Here is an 18258-nt window from a genome sequence, read left to right as displayed (position 1 = left end):
TATCATATGAATCATATAGGTTTCACATAACATTGAATTCGCTAATTATGTGCACATAAATATTTCCCATGGTTGCTTCTTTCTCTTGTTATTTCTGTATATCTCATACCTTAAACTAGATCTGGGCAATACAGCTGAAAACTATTACAATAGTGAGTTGTCTCTCAACTCCCTCCAGATGTCTGAAGCCCTCATCCTCTGATAGTTGCCCAACTTAAAAAGAACAAAAAATGCCATACTGGCAAAGTGACCTGTCTTTTGTAATTCACAATTTCCTCTCTGTCTGCACTTATTTTGTCACTCCACACTGTTTCTGTTGTTGTCATGTGTTGACGGTACAACCGAACAAGGAGCAAAATGGAACAATGTTAAGGGAGCAATATGTAACAATTGCGCATCCAAAAATGAGCGCTGCAGTCCAAATAGTGATTTGGAGTCATAGCCGGTATATTAAAAAGGGTGAACTCCTATTTAATATATAGTCTGTGTTTGAATTGTTTTCCCTCCGCTCCCTTCTCACTACACTTGAGAAAGCTCAGGTAGGCTGCAGGAACACTGCTATGTTTACAATAACAAGCAACGATGAGTCCTACACTGTTAGTTGATCAGCTGTTTATAACTGTCAGCTGTCTGTCAATGTAAAGCTGAAGGGGTTTGATTTTGAGTGACTGCCTGCCTTACTGCCTGCCAGACTCCATTAACATATTACTCAGTTTAATCGTTATAAACATTTGCTCCTTCTAAAAAAATATTCATGATTTCTTATGATTCATAAACAGACACTTACTCATTCTGCAAAGATTCAGTATTAATTTGTGCTCTAATTAACATGAAATGAGCAAATAGTAACACAAGTTACAGGCCAGAATAGAAATATGAAATGATTGTTATTGTCAGAGAAATAAGTTTTTCAACTTAACATGTTTGCTTATCTCTGATGACATATCATGGCCATTCTGTGAGTTATTACAGTAAATATAATACAGATTTTGTCTTCAACAACATCAAGAAAAAAGGTCCTGGTATCGGCATTGTATTGTATAGACAGATATCAAAATTCAGAAATGGACTGAAACCAAAAATAAGTGGATCAGTACATCTGTGGTAATAATGACATGTCTACTGCTAATGCATATCTCTATCAGTTTATCACCCAAGCTTACCCTCAATGTTAGAAAGTGTTAGATTACAAAAGAAGATTGACAGTTGTTTTGAAACTTTTTTTTTCTCCTTTGCCTTGAGTTTGTGATGAAACTCATCAAGGATGTGCTGCACAATGAAGTACTTTCGCAACCTCTCAGAGGTTATCTGCTGGTCCGTGAGGAAAAGGCCACCTGATCATTGTCAGAAGAGATAGAAGAAAAATAGCAGCTCCTAAATCATTTGGAATAATGAGTGTTGTCACCGTTAATAAAAGCAGTCAAACCACTCAGCGCTGCGCATCACAACAACAGGCCAGTCCCACCGCTGGCTGGTTTGCATATTAGACAAAAGTAAAGTGTAAAGAGTGTTTTTGTGAGGGGACAGGGGTACTTCAGGAGTGAAGGCAATCCTTTTCCTGGGATGAATCCCCCTGTACAGACGCCATTTACATCCTCCTGCCATCCAACCCCCACCCCCTCATTCCCCCTTCTGTCATGTAATCTACGCTCCTCTGACAGCACAGCCAAGGCCCGGTGGGAGAGTGCCTATCCATCTCACTACCCCAATCTGCCTCCCCTGTTTGGTTCCACATGAGCACTCAGCTGCTGTGACTAATTAAATAAAGCGCTGTGCCCTCTGCTTCCTGTTAGCCATGGCAAGGTTGGTGCACAGAGATGGAGCAGAGGAGGACAAGGAGGGGTTGCTGAAGGAGGAGGGGACACAATAAACAACTACCAAGCCTGTAATGTTGCTTTGGTCCATGACACAATAAACATGGAAGTTACAAAAGCTACATTGATGGTGACATGACCATTGTACAATAGTTTTATTGCTCAAAGATCTTTAAGTGATACAATATTTTGAGCTCAAGAATTAATTCTTGTTTTGTTCTCTTTTTCCAGCCATGACACTGCTGAAAAGCTAAGACCAAGAGAATAAAGGTGAGTGTGATTTCAATATGTGTGTGTGTGTGTGTGTGTGTGTGTGTGTGTGTTTAAGTACACTTGCATCTGTATGTGTTGCTCAGGTGTTGCACTTTTTTTTCCTCCTTATCACAATTGCCTGGTATTCTCAGCAGTAATGCTCCGGAGGACACAGTGCCTCTGGAGGCTATGGGTAAGTGCTGCTGTAATGAGGCTAGGCTGCATTAATTCAGCAGACAGTCGGGAATATGAGAAGTCTTGACATTTTGATTTCAGGAATCACAGGGTCACTTGCTGATATGACAAATCTATTTCATTTTATCTGGCATGCAAACAGAAATCCCTGGGCTGCTCAAAGCCACTGTTAGAAGCTGATTAATGGTAAACATTTAAGGTGCCAGTCACAAAGCCTGTCTTTTTGTTTCCCTCTGAAACTATGCATATTCATTGTCATCCTCATGAAGTTTTCAATCTGCAAACTTCAGCTTGTGAGGAGCTGCAGCAGACTGCTTTAGTGTTTACAATAACAGCCTTACATAATAAGGTTAATAGCATCCTTTTACCTCATTTAAGCAATGTGTCACTGCTTTTTGTGGATGTTTGGTCAATCTTGAATATTACATGTATTTATAAGCAAAACTCATTAAAAATATACTCAACATTGGTGCAGAAAATAGACATTCTCTGCTTACAGGCAAGTTCTCATTAACTGCACCTGCAATTGCAAGTATTGCAGTTGGAGATGCCACCTTCACAATCATGTTGGCAAGCTACACAAATTACCTGCCATTATAGACACATTTGCACAGTAGTCTGCCTTTTTTTCCTGGTGGGATTGGTGGCACTGATGATGTCACTACCCTTTTTATTCCTAAATATCAGACCCAGTGGTAGTTTCACTTCCTTGTTTACAATAAGACTTTCAGATGCAACCACAATGCCCACTTGACAGTTTCACTTTTGATCCGTTATCTAAAATGCACCAAACTACTCCGGTATTCGGTTAAAGTACTTTTGGTTGAGTAAAGTTTCCTCAGATTTATACTGTACAAATACATTCTGTTCTGTTTGATTGGTTTATGATTTCATCTAATTAGCTGACATTCCATCTGAAAACTGATTTTATCCACAAAACAACAATCTGTAGAAATATAGTAAAGTATTAAAACAGCCCTCATAGTAGCATTACAAAATGTATTTTGGAGTGTGATTTTAAACTATAAATGGGAATAACTACAAGTACTATATGCTTATTTTTGAAAACTATTCCCCAGAGTGATAAGACAAAGTATACTCTATATGTATTGTGACCAGACATTCAGGACCAGGGACAGTTCCATTTCTCACATAGCAGAAGAAGGTGGTTGATGCTGGTCTCTAGTAAGCTGCTTGTATTGCGTAAAGCTTGGATATATTTCCTTTTTTTCACACAATGAAAAATTCTTAAAGTGATCAAGTCTATCAGAGTCAAATTGATAACCATAACTGTATGATTATTACACCCATTTTTTTCTTTATCTTTATTTCTCATGCAGATTACCCTCTAATTGACATATATTTATTACATGCATATAAAGCAATGAAACAGACAGCCTCGCTACTTAGTGAATTTTATTGCCTATTTCAAAGTACAGTACAGCTCTTTCAAACATTACTGTACAGACTAAATCATTGCACTGTGTAGAATTCAAATACAATATAATACACTACACTTCTGTATATAAAATATAGATTAACGTAGTTTAACTGCTGCATCTTGTTAGCTTGTTTTTGGCAGTTTGTCAAAAGCTTTGAGGGAACTATGTTTGTCACTGAGAGAAACTTTGACTTTCTTTTACCTGTCATGATTTCAATATGCATGCAGCAAACGTAGATAGCAGCAGAAGCAAACAGACAAAGTAATCTACAGTTTAGTGGGAGTAAATTAAAAAACAAATAAATAAAATTACTCTTGTTTTTTTTTCCTTTTTCCCCACATGTTGTCATGTATGAAAAGATTAAAAGCGAACACTGTAAGTGAACTACTAAATTACTATAAGCAAATTATTTAAACAGCAAAACAGCATTTGTTGTTAATAGTTAGTCCATATTGAAGAGGCAGACAGGGATCCAGGGGGGGCTTGACATACAACACGCTGCAGATAACAGGCCTGCGCTGTAAGCATTGGGGTAAAAGAGCGCTCCAACTTGGACAGATTTCTGGATACTGATACTGTGACTGACCTGCTTGGTTTGAACTGTGGCCTGCTCTGGATTAGTGGATGACCCAGATGAACAACTTGACAGAAGCAAGAGTGTTGATAAGTGGGAACACAGACAAACAGACAGATTAGTAACTGGACTCTCTCTGTAGGACATGTGGAGGATTGTTACGTAATCTATCACATGGTTTGACCAGACTGAGAGGAACCTCATCTGTAACAGGGAATCAATACATCTCTGGAATGACTGACCAGAGATGTGTCCATGCCACCTCCTGATTCACTGCATCTCTCTCTGTGTTGTGTGTTATCTTCTGCAAGGGCCATGATTAGGTGGAGGTGGACAACGTTGCTGCAGTGTGGATTGACTCACCCATGACTGTACACTGGCTGGTGTAGACTAATCAATCCCTCCCTGTTTTTACTGTTATGTGCCTCTACTTTTCCAGACCAAAAATCATCCAAATGTTCTTTTGAGACAAAGATATTTATATTTTACACTTGAACCTAATCCCTTTATACTCTGTTTCTATCTCTGTGGGCGTCTTAAGGCCCTCAGTTGTGTTATACTATTTGAGTATCATTTCCAGCTGTGAAGCATCACTCCTGTGTCGACCTTTCTTTAGAACTTCTTTGGTCTATAGATGTGAAAACAGCCTCTCTTGACTATGTTTGAATGTGGGTAGCTAGCTGTTTCTCAGAGAGTAAGGCTGCATACTCTGTATAAGGCTGACTAATGTCTGTCCCTATTTTGTAACGGCTCCACTCTAGTAAGAGTCTGACCTGGATCAAGAGCAGCACCGGTAATACAGTGGTAGGCAGGCATTACCGATAGTGATGGGAGCCAGGGTGTTGGCAGCATTGGCCCTTGGGGAGAGGAATAGGACACTCCCAGTACTGGTCCCACGTTCATTCAACCATGTCCGGTCTGTGTCAGCCTCTATACCCCTCCCTGGATACAGCACATGGACCTCTATAGGCCAGGAAAGCCCCAGACCTTGGAGTTATTTTGGGAAAGAAACAGCACTGCAACCAACAAAGGACAGGAGTTGTGAGGACAGGGGATACTTTTTTTTTTTTGTCTGAGGAAGAAAAATATTTTCACATTTTGTTGAGACATAGATGTTTTGATATTTGATGCTGGTATTTTTAGAGGCACTCCATCAATTTTGATTTGACAGATATTGAAGTTTTTTTGTCACTGTGGTTCCGGAGTTATAACAGGAAGGTGTAGCTAGTCTGTCTTTTGTCAGACGATGAGACACAATTTGATAAATTTAGCTGTTAGTTGGTGAATATTTCCTGCTGTTCAGGACACTTTGAAATGGATCCAGCCAATAAGTGAAACCTGTAGTGGAAGTCCCCACCTGCTCAGACTTAACAGCATCGTAAAAGCAGAGCAGACTTGATGTACCGCGTGTATTTGGTGTCCATGTCTGTGCATATGTATGTACAGTATGGGCACACATCTATTGCGGAGGAGGTAGAGAAAAATAAAGTGGGTGATACTGTTCAGTCGCACCACAGTCTATGACTCATAGCTGCTTCACTACTATCTCATATTAGCATACAGTATGGACCTGCACTGTGTGTTCTTCACTGTGCCTCTAACTCTTACTTTAATAACCAGCAGTTTGGTGTCGGTTGTGTGAATACTTTTTATTACAAGGTTGGACAGTTACAGCATGTTTTTATTATACCCTGATTGGTCATTGCCATAAAGCGCAGCATGCAGAGTGAGTAGAAGATGATGGAAGGTGCAGAAAGTAATTTCCTGTAACTAGCCAAAATAAAGTCTGGACAGTAGGAGTCAAAGAGAGGACATTTGTCATTACTGTAGTATCCACTGACCTTCACCGAGACTGTTAATGCTAGGTAATATCCTGCAAGCCCCTGGACCTTACTGCTGCTGAATCATCCTGGATCAATTATTCTAATATTTGTGTGGCAGTTTTGCTATCGATTAATGCATTTATGCAGAGTGCGGCATATCTTATTTAATAAAGCAAGCCTCTGCATTTAATTAAGTCGTTTTTAGAGTCAGGTGGCACTTTGTTTTCATAAACCTTTGCCTTATCGATACATGTGTTCACTCGTGACTTATGTTTATCTACTCCAGCTTTTATTGTTTCATTACCAGCAGCCCAGCACATAACGTAGTAAATGGCTATCTGCAGCACACTCAATATTTTGTAGATTATGCTCACTGCTGTGTTGCCATCTTTTGTGGCTTGGACTTAGTGTATGTTATCATAAATATTACTGATGATTATAGCATCTTAGTTGTTCTGGAAACTCAGACAATAATAGAATGAGTACGGTTCAGAAAATAAAACTTGGACTCAACAATTAAGGCAAACGGATTTTATTGATCACTCAATAACTTTTGTCCTTGCCCTGTTCTTCTACCACAACAAAATCCGCTAAGCAGGCTTTAAAGGAGGACTTTTATCTTTTTTTTTTTTTAAGTAAATCTTGATTTTGTCCACGTATGTACGTTGCAAAATAGTTAGTTGACATAATTGTTCCTCCCTCTTCATACTGACCCTGCTGATTTAAAGGTATAGTTTTGATTATTTGTATCAATAGGCAGTGTATTACCTGCAGTAGATGCCGGTCTAATTTGAGGAAGCAAAGAGCACCACCAGCTTTGAAGCTAAGCATTGTACTGCTATTGCCATCAGTCAACCTTTTCTGTTGGGAAATGGCTGTTAAATAAGCCAAATATCACTCTTTCTCCAAACCAACCAACTCTATGGGTGAAATCAGTAATTCTACCTCACAGAATTTGTGTGTTGCTGGCCTAAAACTGCTGTGGTCTGTTACTTTGTTTCTGTTATTGTGTAACGTCTGTGAATCCAAACTGTGGTTAAAATATTCTAAATATAGCACATACTTCAACTGAAATAGATTTTTTTTTTGTTGCTGACCCTTCCCACCACAGTTCCTTGCTTAGCTTCCATGCTGTTGGTCCTCTCTGCTTCTCCAAACTTGGGACATGCTGATATGCATCTAATTATGTAATACACTGACTATTGATAAGTATCTCATACAGCCCTGCATCATGCAATTGGAGCTATCCCTTTAACTTCATAAATGTGGGTCAAAATCCACAATCCTCTGTAGTGCATACATCAGCCATCTGCCAAAGCTAATGTGAGATATCGGATGACTGAGCAAGGAAGCTGATTATTTTCCAAAGTTATCATCTTATTAGTTTGAAATGCCCTCGTATTTGCCAGTGGAAAGATACACTGTCTGAATAATGCTGCAGCAACACTTGAATAAAATCCTGAATGTCAGTGTTATTGTTCTTTGGGCACTGGAGTTAATGCATCACATAACACAATTGACTCATCTGACATAGAAAAAATTATTTCTTAGAAGTAATATTGTCTAGAGAAACCTTACAACTTTCCAGGTGTAATTCTGCATTGGGCTGCTAGACCTTTGTTCATAATCTACAATGATTTTTTGTTCTTTTTATGAGTAAAGTGGAAATAAGGAATGGTTTTGTGAGCCAGAAATGGCTGCAAATGAGAAGAGAATAAATATTCAAAGGCACATACGAAGGGAATAAAGAAAGCTGAAATGAGGAGCAGCATGCTCAGTCCTGGTCATCTACCTGATGACTTTCGATGAATTCCAATGAGAGCGCAAATTACATTTTGAGTACAGATTGGCCCTATAGGTATAATTAGTGCTACATAATGCCCCTTTCTCAGCTCCTTCAGAAGAGCTGTGAAATATTGATTTAATTCACCCCTATATATTCACTTAAACTCAGGACTGTCATGCTACTGTAAGAATATATCTCATTGTTATGCTTTTTTTGAAGTAATAGCTCAGGGTTTACTCCGTCATGGTTTTATAAGTACTGCCTGCGTATAGCGGGGGCTTTTTCAAAGGATGGGGAAGAGATAAAAGGGGGTAAAATACAGTAAAATTTGAAAAGAGAGAGCTGATCTAAATGTATCTTAAAAGCCTGTTGCAGCCAGGTGTGTGAGATGGGATGTGAGCTCTCTGATGATCTGATTTCTTTAGTTGGTGGGAAGAAGATTGAAGCAGTGGGAAGACAGAGGGGAAGCTCCTCCTGTTCCTCTCTGCTGTATGTGGCAGGTGAGGCCCGGCAGACACTGATGATGTCAGACAGGACACTTACGTTGGACTCTCTCCAGGGAGGTGTCTTGAAGTGGAGTTTGACTCACTATTCCAGTATCTCTGATCTCTGCATTATTTATGCTTTTGTCTCAGCCATTTATCAGCAATTTTATACCTCGCAGCCTCATTCTACAGTACATCTCCTGTGATGGAATAGGCTGCAGCGATGATAGCCTCTGAGGGAAGCCAATAACCGAATATAGTAGCTCATATTGATATCAGAAAACTGTGGAATGGACAAGTGTGCTGCATAGCAGTCTCTGCATACTGTTGAAAACCTTGGCCAACATCCATTCACATCAAAATAGTGTATTGAAAAATAAAATATAACGAGGAAAATGCTGTGCTGGCTCTTCTTTCTTACCTTTCTATTAATTTTTAGGACATGAAACTGGTAATATGTGAGCTGTGGTAGGAGTTGCACAGCAACTGAATCACTGATCAATGACAGCTAATGAACACGGCAGGAGTTCTGCTCTGTTTGCCTCTCGACAGAGAGCTGCCTTCTCCAGAGAGCTCTTTCTCTCCTGTTTTTGCCAGAAAAGCACAGGAGCCTTCATTGAAACCAACTGCCTCTGGGCTCAATTAACTACCATAGATTACTCATAATGCAGATGAGAGACTGTGTACAAGATCAGCGATGTGGTGAGGTTGAAAATCACACTCAAATGAAAGTGCACGGATACAGACAACTGGGACACTGTGATGCTGAGATATGTCATGAATGTATAGATGATGAAGAAAAACACCATAAAAGGGCCATAACAAGGGAAATCAGACATTATCTGCACACACAAACATACATTCTCAGAGGCTATTTTGCACCAAAATATGGACATCATAGTGAAGCGATGAAGATTGATCTATAAAAAGCAAGAAAGCTTCACTAGATCTATACTCTCAATGGTAACCCATAATACTGTTAAATGCTGCATAGATTTATATACAAGCACACCCAGCAACACCTGAGACACCACAGCTGAATTAATCCCACAGATGTATGTTTTGCATTGTTGTCGAGAGCAATTGAGAGCTCCCCGGTGACGACATGGTTTGCTTTGTGTGTGTCCACCAGGCCATGGCCTTTGTCGAAACCTATTAGCATCATTTAATATTCCTCACCGAGGCTGATCGCTGTCCTCTACCACTTTCCCTACATAACCAACATGTCTAAAGGACCAAACCACTTAACAAACAGTCATCAAACTGAAGAATCTTTGCTGATCTCTGTTTTGCCACATTCTATGTTTGGTTCACCCCAGCCACCAGGCCCCAACTTATAGTTCTTTAAACCTAAATTAGTCTTTCATCACATGTTGGAGTTGTTTTCCCACCCAAGCCTATTGTTTACAAAGGAGAGCTATCAAAGAGAACGTTCAGCACCAGAGAATGTACAGATGGCACAAACCTAAATACTGAACAGAACACCCGCTGTGATGAGAATATGCTAAACATGTTGTTTCTCGAATGGCGAGATGGCTTTTATGTGTAGGTTTCTGAAGTGTGCACACATTATCGTGAAACTGCAGGAGTTGCACATGCTCACTTAGAGGGAACTTAAATGTCTCTACATGCTTACTAACTGCTCCAGTGCTTTTTTAAACCGTAGAAACAGATTAACTAATGACAGAAAGAGTACCATGATCAAACACGTGGAACAAGTCATTTAAATTTAAGTGCACAAGAATGATACTGTTGAAACGCACTTGATAACAGAGAATTCCATTTCTTCAACGCTTCAATCCATCAGAAATGTTTTATTGTGTCACATGCAGCTGATTAGTGGTGTATTAGTGAATATTTAACTTGTCAGTCAGGAACTACAATTTTATCCTTATTTTCTCTGTTTGGATGTTCATTCAAATGAACTGTGTATTCAGGCCATTGTTTAAAAGTCTTTTTTCACTGTTGTTTCCAGTCTGTGGGATTGTTTTTGTCTGTCATTTCCATCTTTCCATTTTACAGTCTGTGACATTGGCAACAACAAGATGTAGGGACGAGGGATCATTTTGGCCAATTGTTGATAACAATATATGCAATATTTTCATTATCCCATTATAGCATATCATTCTGACTTCTTTTACAAGATGGCCCACTGAAAGACAGTGCTTTTCAAAATGAAATGCGCTGTTTTTAAAAATAAAATGCAATGCTTTTCAAAATGGACACATTCACTGCGCAAAATAAGAAAACTACTGCTGACAGTTTTTTTTTCTCGGTTTCTTCTCTACTAAACTATTTTTCCACATCATGAAACACATCATATTCTAAAGTCATAAAAATCAATTTAGAAATATAATTGATGATTGTGGGGTAACAGCCAAGTTAATTCATTGATGCCAGCATATCAAAAGCTCTTCAGAAATTGCTCAGCTCAGCCTATAGGGTTACTGCCACCTACATGCAGCATCAGTTAACAGTACAGGTGGAAGATGGTTGCTTGGCATCTTCTCCTGCCTGACTCCTAATATCCCTCCAGATTAACATACTGAGAATATAAGTGGTATAGGGTAAATGATTGAATTGCCTTTGGAGGTGGTCGGCATCCCGTTGTGAGTGCAGAATAAACTGTGACTCTTTCTTTTCTCCTCCTTCTACCTTCCTCCTGGTACTGAGTCACCTCGCCTTTGGGGCTTACCACAGGAGTCTCTTCAAACAATCCTTTAGACTGAAGTGAAGAATCAAGATTAATGCACTTCCACGTCCCACCCAGGCTCCAGGGGGAAAAAAAGTCTTATAATTAACACCAGGGGGGCTGCAGGCTGCGTTCGGAGAAAGGTCGAGGGTGGGGTACCTCGACCATAGAAAAAGAGCTGATAAAGGTGTAAGATTTCTAGAGTGTGATGCATGCTGCTGCTTTGGAATAACAGTGGAGTGGTAGCAGAATGACCTGTCAGACATCTCACTCCGGCTTATTGTTATTGGGACAAAGTGGAGGGATGATAGCAAGAGCTGCTGCATTACTGCATCATTCATAGTGATCACTTGTCTACGTTTTGATGGATTATCAATCAGTGAATTATCACTGATGTAGATGCCTGCATACACACATTTCTGCAACGCTGTTTAATGTTAAATAACTGCCTGCCTCGTCCTGCAGGGAAAGTGCAACACCCTAATGAAATGTGTTAGTCAAAAGAATTCCTAAAGCTAACATTTAAAAGAATAGTTAAACAGTATATTTGTTTGATTGTTTGACAGGAACTAGACGACAAGACAAGTTTGATGCCACCCATTGTCTGTATGATAAATATGAAGCTGCAAGTAGAGGACCTGATTAGCTTAGGTTAGCACAAAAAGTAGAAAAAGAGTGGCAAACTATGCAGGATTTTCCCCAAAAAACAACATATTGACTCACATATTTATTCACTCCAACTACCAATGCTTTGCATACAGTTCTTTAAACCTAAATTAGTCTCATCACATGTTGGAGTTGGTGTGTTCCCATCCAAATCTATTGTTTACAAAGGAGAGCTATCAAAGAGAACGTTCAGCACCAGAGGCTGATTCTTGAATGAATCTTATTCTACCTTTAAGCCCTTTTTACACTGGTAAAAAAAAATACTAACACCCACAAACATCTGGCTTTTGTCTTCAGCAGGAAAGGATACAATCTGCATTCATTCCCGACTTAGTCATTAGTCAGTAGTGCATTAATCACAGTTATTTATCAGCTCCAGCTCCAAGCAGCAGTGATGGAAATGACACTCAGGTTTTTTGCCCCTTTTTCATCTCTTTGTCGTCTCATATTCCACCCACTAAAACATTGCCCCAATTTAGTCTCTGTTGATTCTGAAGGATACAAAAAAGTAACCATCAAATCAAATGTGACACGTCAGGAAAAAAAAAGACTGAAAGGCAAATTTGTCTGTTGGCAGTAGGTTCATCTGTGTTCTGTAAACATGCACTAATTTTGGTGCAAAAGAGGAAAAAAAAGCATTATTACAAGCCATCGAAACATTTCACTGACACCTTAAGGTATTCTGTGCAGGATTTGTTGGCTGCTGTCTGTAAATGCACCACTGAAAGTTGGCCCCTCCCACCCAGCTCAACAATGATGCTACATTTTACAGACTCTCGACTTCACAACCTCTCTTCTGTTATTGTATGAGGGCTATACACCACTGCCCAAAGGCTGACACCCAGAAACATCCCCAACACAGAAAAATATGAGAAAATAAATAAGTAAATTAGAAAATTAGAAAAAGCAGGAGGCGGGTGGCACGGTGGTGCAGTGGTTAGCACTGCTGCCTCACAGCAAGAAGGTCCTGAGTTCCAACCCCCACCCCCGCCCACCCGTCTGTGCGGAGTTTGCATGTTCTCCTCGTGTCCGCGTGGGTTCTCTCCAGGTTCTCCGGCTTCCTCCCACAGTCCAAAGACATGCATGATAGGTTAATTGGTGACTCTAAATTGCCCGTAGGTGTGAATGTGAGTGTGAGCAGTTGTCTGTCTCTATGTGTCAGCCCTGCGATGAACTGGCGACTCGCCCAATGTCAGCTGGGATAGGCTCCAGCCCCCCGTGACCCTTCGGGAATGAGCGGTTACAGAAAATGAATGAATGAAGCAGAAGGCAGGATCTCTTCAGATACAGACACCACCACACACTTTGCTCCATAATTTATGATTTGGAGCAATTATGTTTACATGAGTCAACACATTGTTTTTTAGGAAAATCTTGCATAATTACCTGTATGTCATCAGACATTAGCCTCAGCAACATTAGACAAATCTGATGCCCTCATGTTTTCATTTACTGATTAGCTTTAAATTAGGTTTGGCAATTTGTAATGTCAGTGATATTTATGAAACTGACTTCCCAACTTCTTTACACTGAGGGGGCTGGAGAAATGAAAAAAACAGCGCAACACTTAACTTTTTTTGGTGGTGTATTTGGAGTCACACACAGCACAGTGTACTTGAAGGCTATATATTTACATGCATGTTAAGTCTACTAATAATAGCCTCTTATATTTCTTCCCACGCTGATGATTCTAACCGCTATTTAAATATATATCACATCCCACCATTTGTGTCCTGCACTTCCCGGGGGAACTTATTTCCATCGCAGCCCTCTACTCTGTATTGAGGCATGTAAGGCATTTGTTGAAATGCAAATGCATCCGTAAAAGCAGTATACATAATACTTCATAATTATCCATTCTTGCGCAGAGAAATTGTCATGGAGTGTTTGATCATCTGGTAATGATCTTTAAGTATCACCAAGGTTTAGCTGCTCCCTCATTATCTTGAATTCTTCTCCAAGGTTATTCCCAAACATTTACTTTCATAGTCCAACGCCCGGTGTTTTGTCTTTGATAGCTATTCTGGTTGTTGTTGTTGCTTCTGTCAGTGTCAAAAAGCAGCAGGCCTGCTGTTTTTTAGGTGTGATGCTCCTCAGATATATAAATATAAAAAAGGCGGAATGTTATAGATGGAGAGAATGGAATATGGCACTTACATTTCAGTGCAAATGAGGAAAGAAATGGGCACAGTGTTGATTTACAATGGTTCATTAGATTGGATCCACTGTGCGGCTGCATCTTTCACGTGAACAATCTCCTATAGCTCGAGTAAATTAGTGTGCAATCTCGTGTACCTGCTATAAATGAATCTGTCCATCAGCTTGTGTCTCAGGTGTTGGAGTGGAGGAATGGCGCTGTCCTGTTTGTTAAACACTTGAGTTGGAGTTTACTTTCTGATTGCCAGGGTTAAAAAAAAAATCTTTTCAAGGTGATTGTTCCTGTTATTTTGTAAGATTCTAAATTACCGTGCTGTAGATGTTCACCCAGTGTCTTTTCATTTCACCTCTGACCTCTGCAACAGCTAGCATGAGTCCTCTTTGAAATACCGGTCCTCAGATCTCTCGAGGGGCATGCAGAGGTAAATTTGAATGTGATGAGAAAATGCATGTGTGAAAATTGTGCTGTGTTCATTTGGGTGATGGATACGTTGGCAAGTCGGATTACCCTCTGACAGGGAGGAAAATGGAAGCCGAGTGCATTTTCAAACACGGTGCTTGCTCCATAAAACAGATATTCTTGTGCGAGCTTTGCAATTTGCAAAGATTCCTATCATTTCAAATGACAGACTTTATTACTGTTTCAGTTTTTGCTTTGACATTTTGAAGCTGTTAGCGATGCCCTTAGGGTTTCATTTAGGATTTATCCACATCACACCGGTCTGTCATGTGTAAAATGCAATAAAGGGATGATAATGAGCGTCAATTAGGAGGTAAGAGAGGCTCACAACAGAACTATTTTTGTATTTCTCGTGATGAAATATTAGGATAGACACAGTGAGTGCTTTAAACACAAAACTACACATGTACAGAGTCAAAGCTGCTCAAGTTCCAGTACATCTAAATCAAAACTCGATTCATGACAGGTTTAGACAAGTACAGCTGAGGTCTTAATGGAGCACAGAGCCCAAGCAGAATTTACTCTGCCATGAGAGATTATTAGCTCCTCTTTGGGTATTTATGTTGGATAACTCACCAGAAAACAGAAATTAAAAGATCCATCCTGAATGGGCGAGTCCACTGTTTTCATTTAGAAGTCCTGTTGCATGCAGATACAGCTGACTGACTTGAATAATGTATCTAAAAACTGAAGCACCAAGCATATAGGCAACTATATTGCTTTTAAAAGCTTCAAGTGGAAGAGCTTCATGTGTGACATAATTAAATTCCACCCAAGTTAATTCAAACTGTTTAATGATGCAGGGAGAACAGTTTCTTTCGCTGTGCTAGCAGTGGGGTGGTCCACCGGGGCTACGAGTGAGGAGAGGCATTAGAAGTTCAACACTAGTGATACACAGAGGATGATGACTTGATGGAGAGAGACCTGAAGGTTGGAGCATCCTTGGAAACTCAGCTTCCTGTCGATATGATTGTTCATCTAAAGATGAAATCCTTTTTTTTTTCCCTTTTCTTTTTTTGAGTTTAATTAATATGTGTAAATAACAGTACTTACAAGAATATGAAGACATTACATTATAACCCCCCCAAAAAACAAAACAAAACAAAAAAAAAAACGTTAGACAAATTAGGGGAAACATAAATAAAGAAAGGAAAAAAAATGTTAAAATTGAAAGTATCCTTTCACTTTAATAGATTTACAGTACCAATACAATAGAATAGAATAAAAACTGAAATATACACAGGACATGTAGAGTGTAGGCTGTTTTAGTTTTATATAGTTTCACTGTTTGCTAAATCAAAATTTCCTATTGTGTTATTCTTCTTTGTAATGATTTGTAGCAAATATTTTCTACCTAAAAAAATGGCTTTACAGTGTACTTTTAGGAAACTGAAAGCTACTACAAGGAACTTTCAGATTGTGTTGATTTTGGAGGCCACTGTGGACAAAAGAAAAGAAGTGTCTCCACCATCAAAAATAAAATTATCTAAATAAAAATCTACTCCTGCTTCTTTTTGACTGGCTAACGTACCACTCACTGCAACTTTGCTTGAGAAAATGTAAGCACAGGCCGGTTTCATCTAATTTTAAGAATAATTCAAATCAATGGCAGGCATTAAGACTAACTTTCGCAGATGGTCTTGTTTACTTATGTAGGTCATATAGAGGCATCAGTATAAATGGTTTAAAAAAATATATAGCTCAGTGTAGTTCCGCATGCTCGTTTTTGGCAGTTTGTCATAAGCCTCAAGGAGACTACATTTTCCATTGAGTCAAAATTAGTTTATTTTCCTCATCATGATTTCAGTGTGCAGGCAGCAGCAGCCTCAGGTAGCCAGCTGGAAGCAGACAGGTTACAGCAAGGCTAAGTATCCTGGGAGTAAAGTAAAAAAAAAAGAGAGAGAGAGAATTGCAGTAGTTTTAAAGTAATTTTTCCCACGTCTTGTATGAAAAGACCCAAAATGATAACTGTAACTTTGCATATGGATATACAGAAAGGTTTTCACTGTAATGGTAGAAAATGATCCGTAATCTGCATGTGAGGCTGGTTATTGGTTGTTGGGTTACCTGTTAGGTTTTTCATTATTTTCGAAAGCTAATAACCTCTCCCACAGCGAACAGCCTGACGTTATACGCATTGTGTTTTTGTGTCTTTTTCTAGGAGTCGCGGCCAGACGGCGGGTAGGAGATGAGTCTGGCGGGTAATCCCACTCCACCTATCCATCAACCTGGAGACTATTTTCAGCATCCCCCTACAGAATGTCAAAGCCTCACTGAGCAGAAGATGAGTCCATCATCTTCTTTCCAAGACTTTCCCTCAAGTTTCCATCAAAACACATAAACACATCATGTGCCATTATTTTCTATCGGCCCTCCCTCCCCCCTTTTCCCATCAATGGAGGGCCGCAGCAGTGAGTGAGCGCAGCTGAGCGGGTTGTGTTGTATGCAGTATGCAAAAGAGAAGCTTCGTTTGAAAACTACAGGATGTGACAGGATCCTTTCTCTGTCGCTGACATCACTCTGTATGGGTTGTGATGGGGCATGTGCCAGAGATCTCCTGTCTAATAGGAAGTGAGACACTTAAAGAGATGACCCTGCCTCAGTTGCCATCACTGTCTCTCTGCCAGGGAGGGAGCTTGGCTCTCCCATTACTCCTGCACTTGCTAATTAGCGTCTGTCGCTGGAGTAACTTGTACCTGTCAGTGTGTGCCGCTCTCCTATATTCAGTAACTTGAGGGAATTGAAATTGAATGCCAGCTAAGCTCCAACAAACTGCAAATGGTGCATGGGATACACCCTGATTTTCTCACTGACCTGACAGCCGTATACGTAAGAAATTGTTTTTAATGAACACAGATGATCTCAGGCCCTGTTCAGACCTGGTATTAACATGCATTCTGGCTGATCCAATCACGAGTGGACAGCTCTGAGTAAGTGAGTTCACAGCTGGCATTACAATACGTCTTCAGATGCATCCTGAGTGACCAGTGGGGCTGTTTTTTTCAGTTGAATGTCCATAACTGTCCATTTGGACATTTATTTGTTTTTTTTAGGTCAGCGCCACATTAAATTCCTCTGTCAGCCGACAAAGAGCTTCATAGCTGCGCTGTCAGCAGCCCAACAGGAGAGAGGCTCTGTGAGGTGCAGCGATTTTATTAAAGGACTATGATCAGGAAGATGCACACTTTTACTTCTTCTGACTGTGAGTAAATGTGATGTTTTCACATCACAGATGACGGAGAGAGGGATTAATGACATAAGTCAAAGAAAGTAAAAATTGTGCATCCAGGCACACCACACAGCCTCTCCTAACTGCTCTTCACAGCAACACGATGTGTTTTTATGAGAAAAGAAACAACGTAATGTGTTTCACAATAAGGCACAACTGATTAAGAATTTGCCGCAGCTATGTCATTTCCCCCTGCTGTATCCAAACACCCTGACTCTCGCCCAGTGTCAGCTGGGATAGACTCCAGCCCCTGGCGACCCTTCAAGGATAAGCGGTTACAGACAATGAATGAATGAATGATTGTATCCAAACAAAGATGTTGCAAAAGGCACTGTTGATTGTAACCACACGCGGGGACAATTGTATTTTTTCCTCCAAGGGAGAGGCGTAACTTGTAACATGTGCCAAATGTACAAGAAGTACAACAAGTCTTCATATGTCCCAGGCGTATCTGCATAATGATGAAACAAATAATGTATTTACAGCACATCAGTTAAGTAGGCAGTCTTTCAGTGTGGCCCAGACCACCTCTGAATGTGGTCTGTGAGATCGGATCTCAAATGCATCTTCTGTGCGTTCAGACCTGTACTTTAAGAAGTCCATTTGTGATAGGATCGCTCAGGACACATGTTGATACCAGGTCTGAACAGGACCTCAGCTTTTTTCTACTGTTCTCGAGTGAT

The 18258-nt window shown here is 40.0% G+C and overlaps 1 protein-coding gene across 1 annotated transcript in view; it reads left to right on the top strand.

Moving 5' to 3' along the window:
- The window catches only part of cd276 (CD276 molecule), an 85894-nt gene extending 67990 nt beyond the window's left edge, over positions 1-17904 (top strand). Inside the window, exons 7-8 of the mRNA XM_084720238.1 lie at positions 2046-2084; positions 16508-17904. Coding sequence (XP_084576364.1) covers positions 2046-2068 — 23 coding nt within the window. The 3' untranslated portion in view covers positions 2069-2084; positions 16508-17904. The remainder of the gene's footprint in view (positions 1-2045; positions 2085-16507) is intronic.
- Positions 17905-18258: the final 354 nt, after the last annotated feature.

This window comes from Lutjanus erythropterus, chromosome 1, assembly GCF_056507025.1.
Source record: "Lutjanus erythropterus isolate fLutEry1 chromosome 1, fLutEry1.hap2, whole genome shotgun sequence".
NCBI lineage: Eukaryota > Metazoa > Chordata > Actinopteri > Lutjaniformes > Lutjanidae > Lutjanus > Lutjanus erythropterus.
This window is presented reverse-complemented; position numbering and strand designations above follow the sequence as displayed.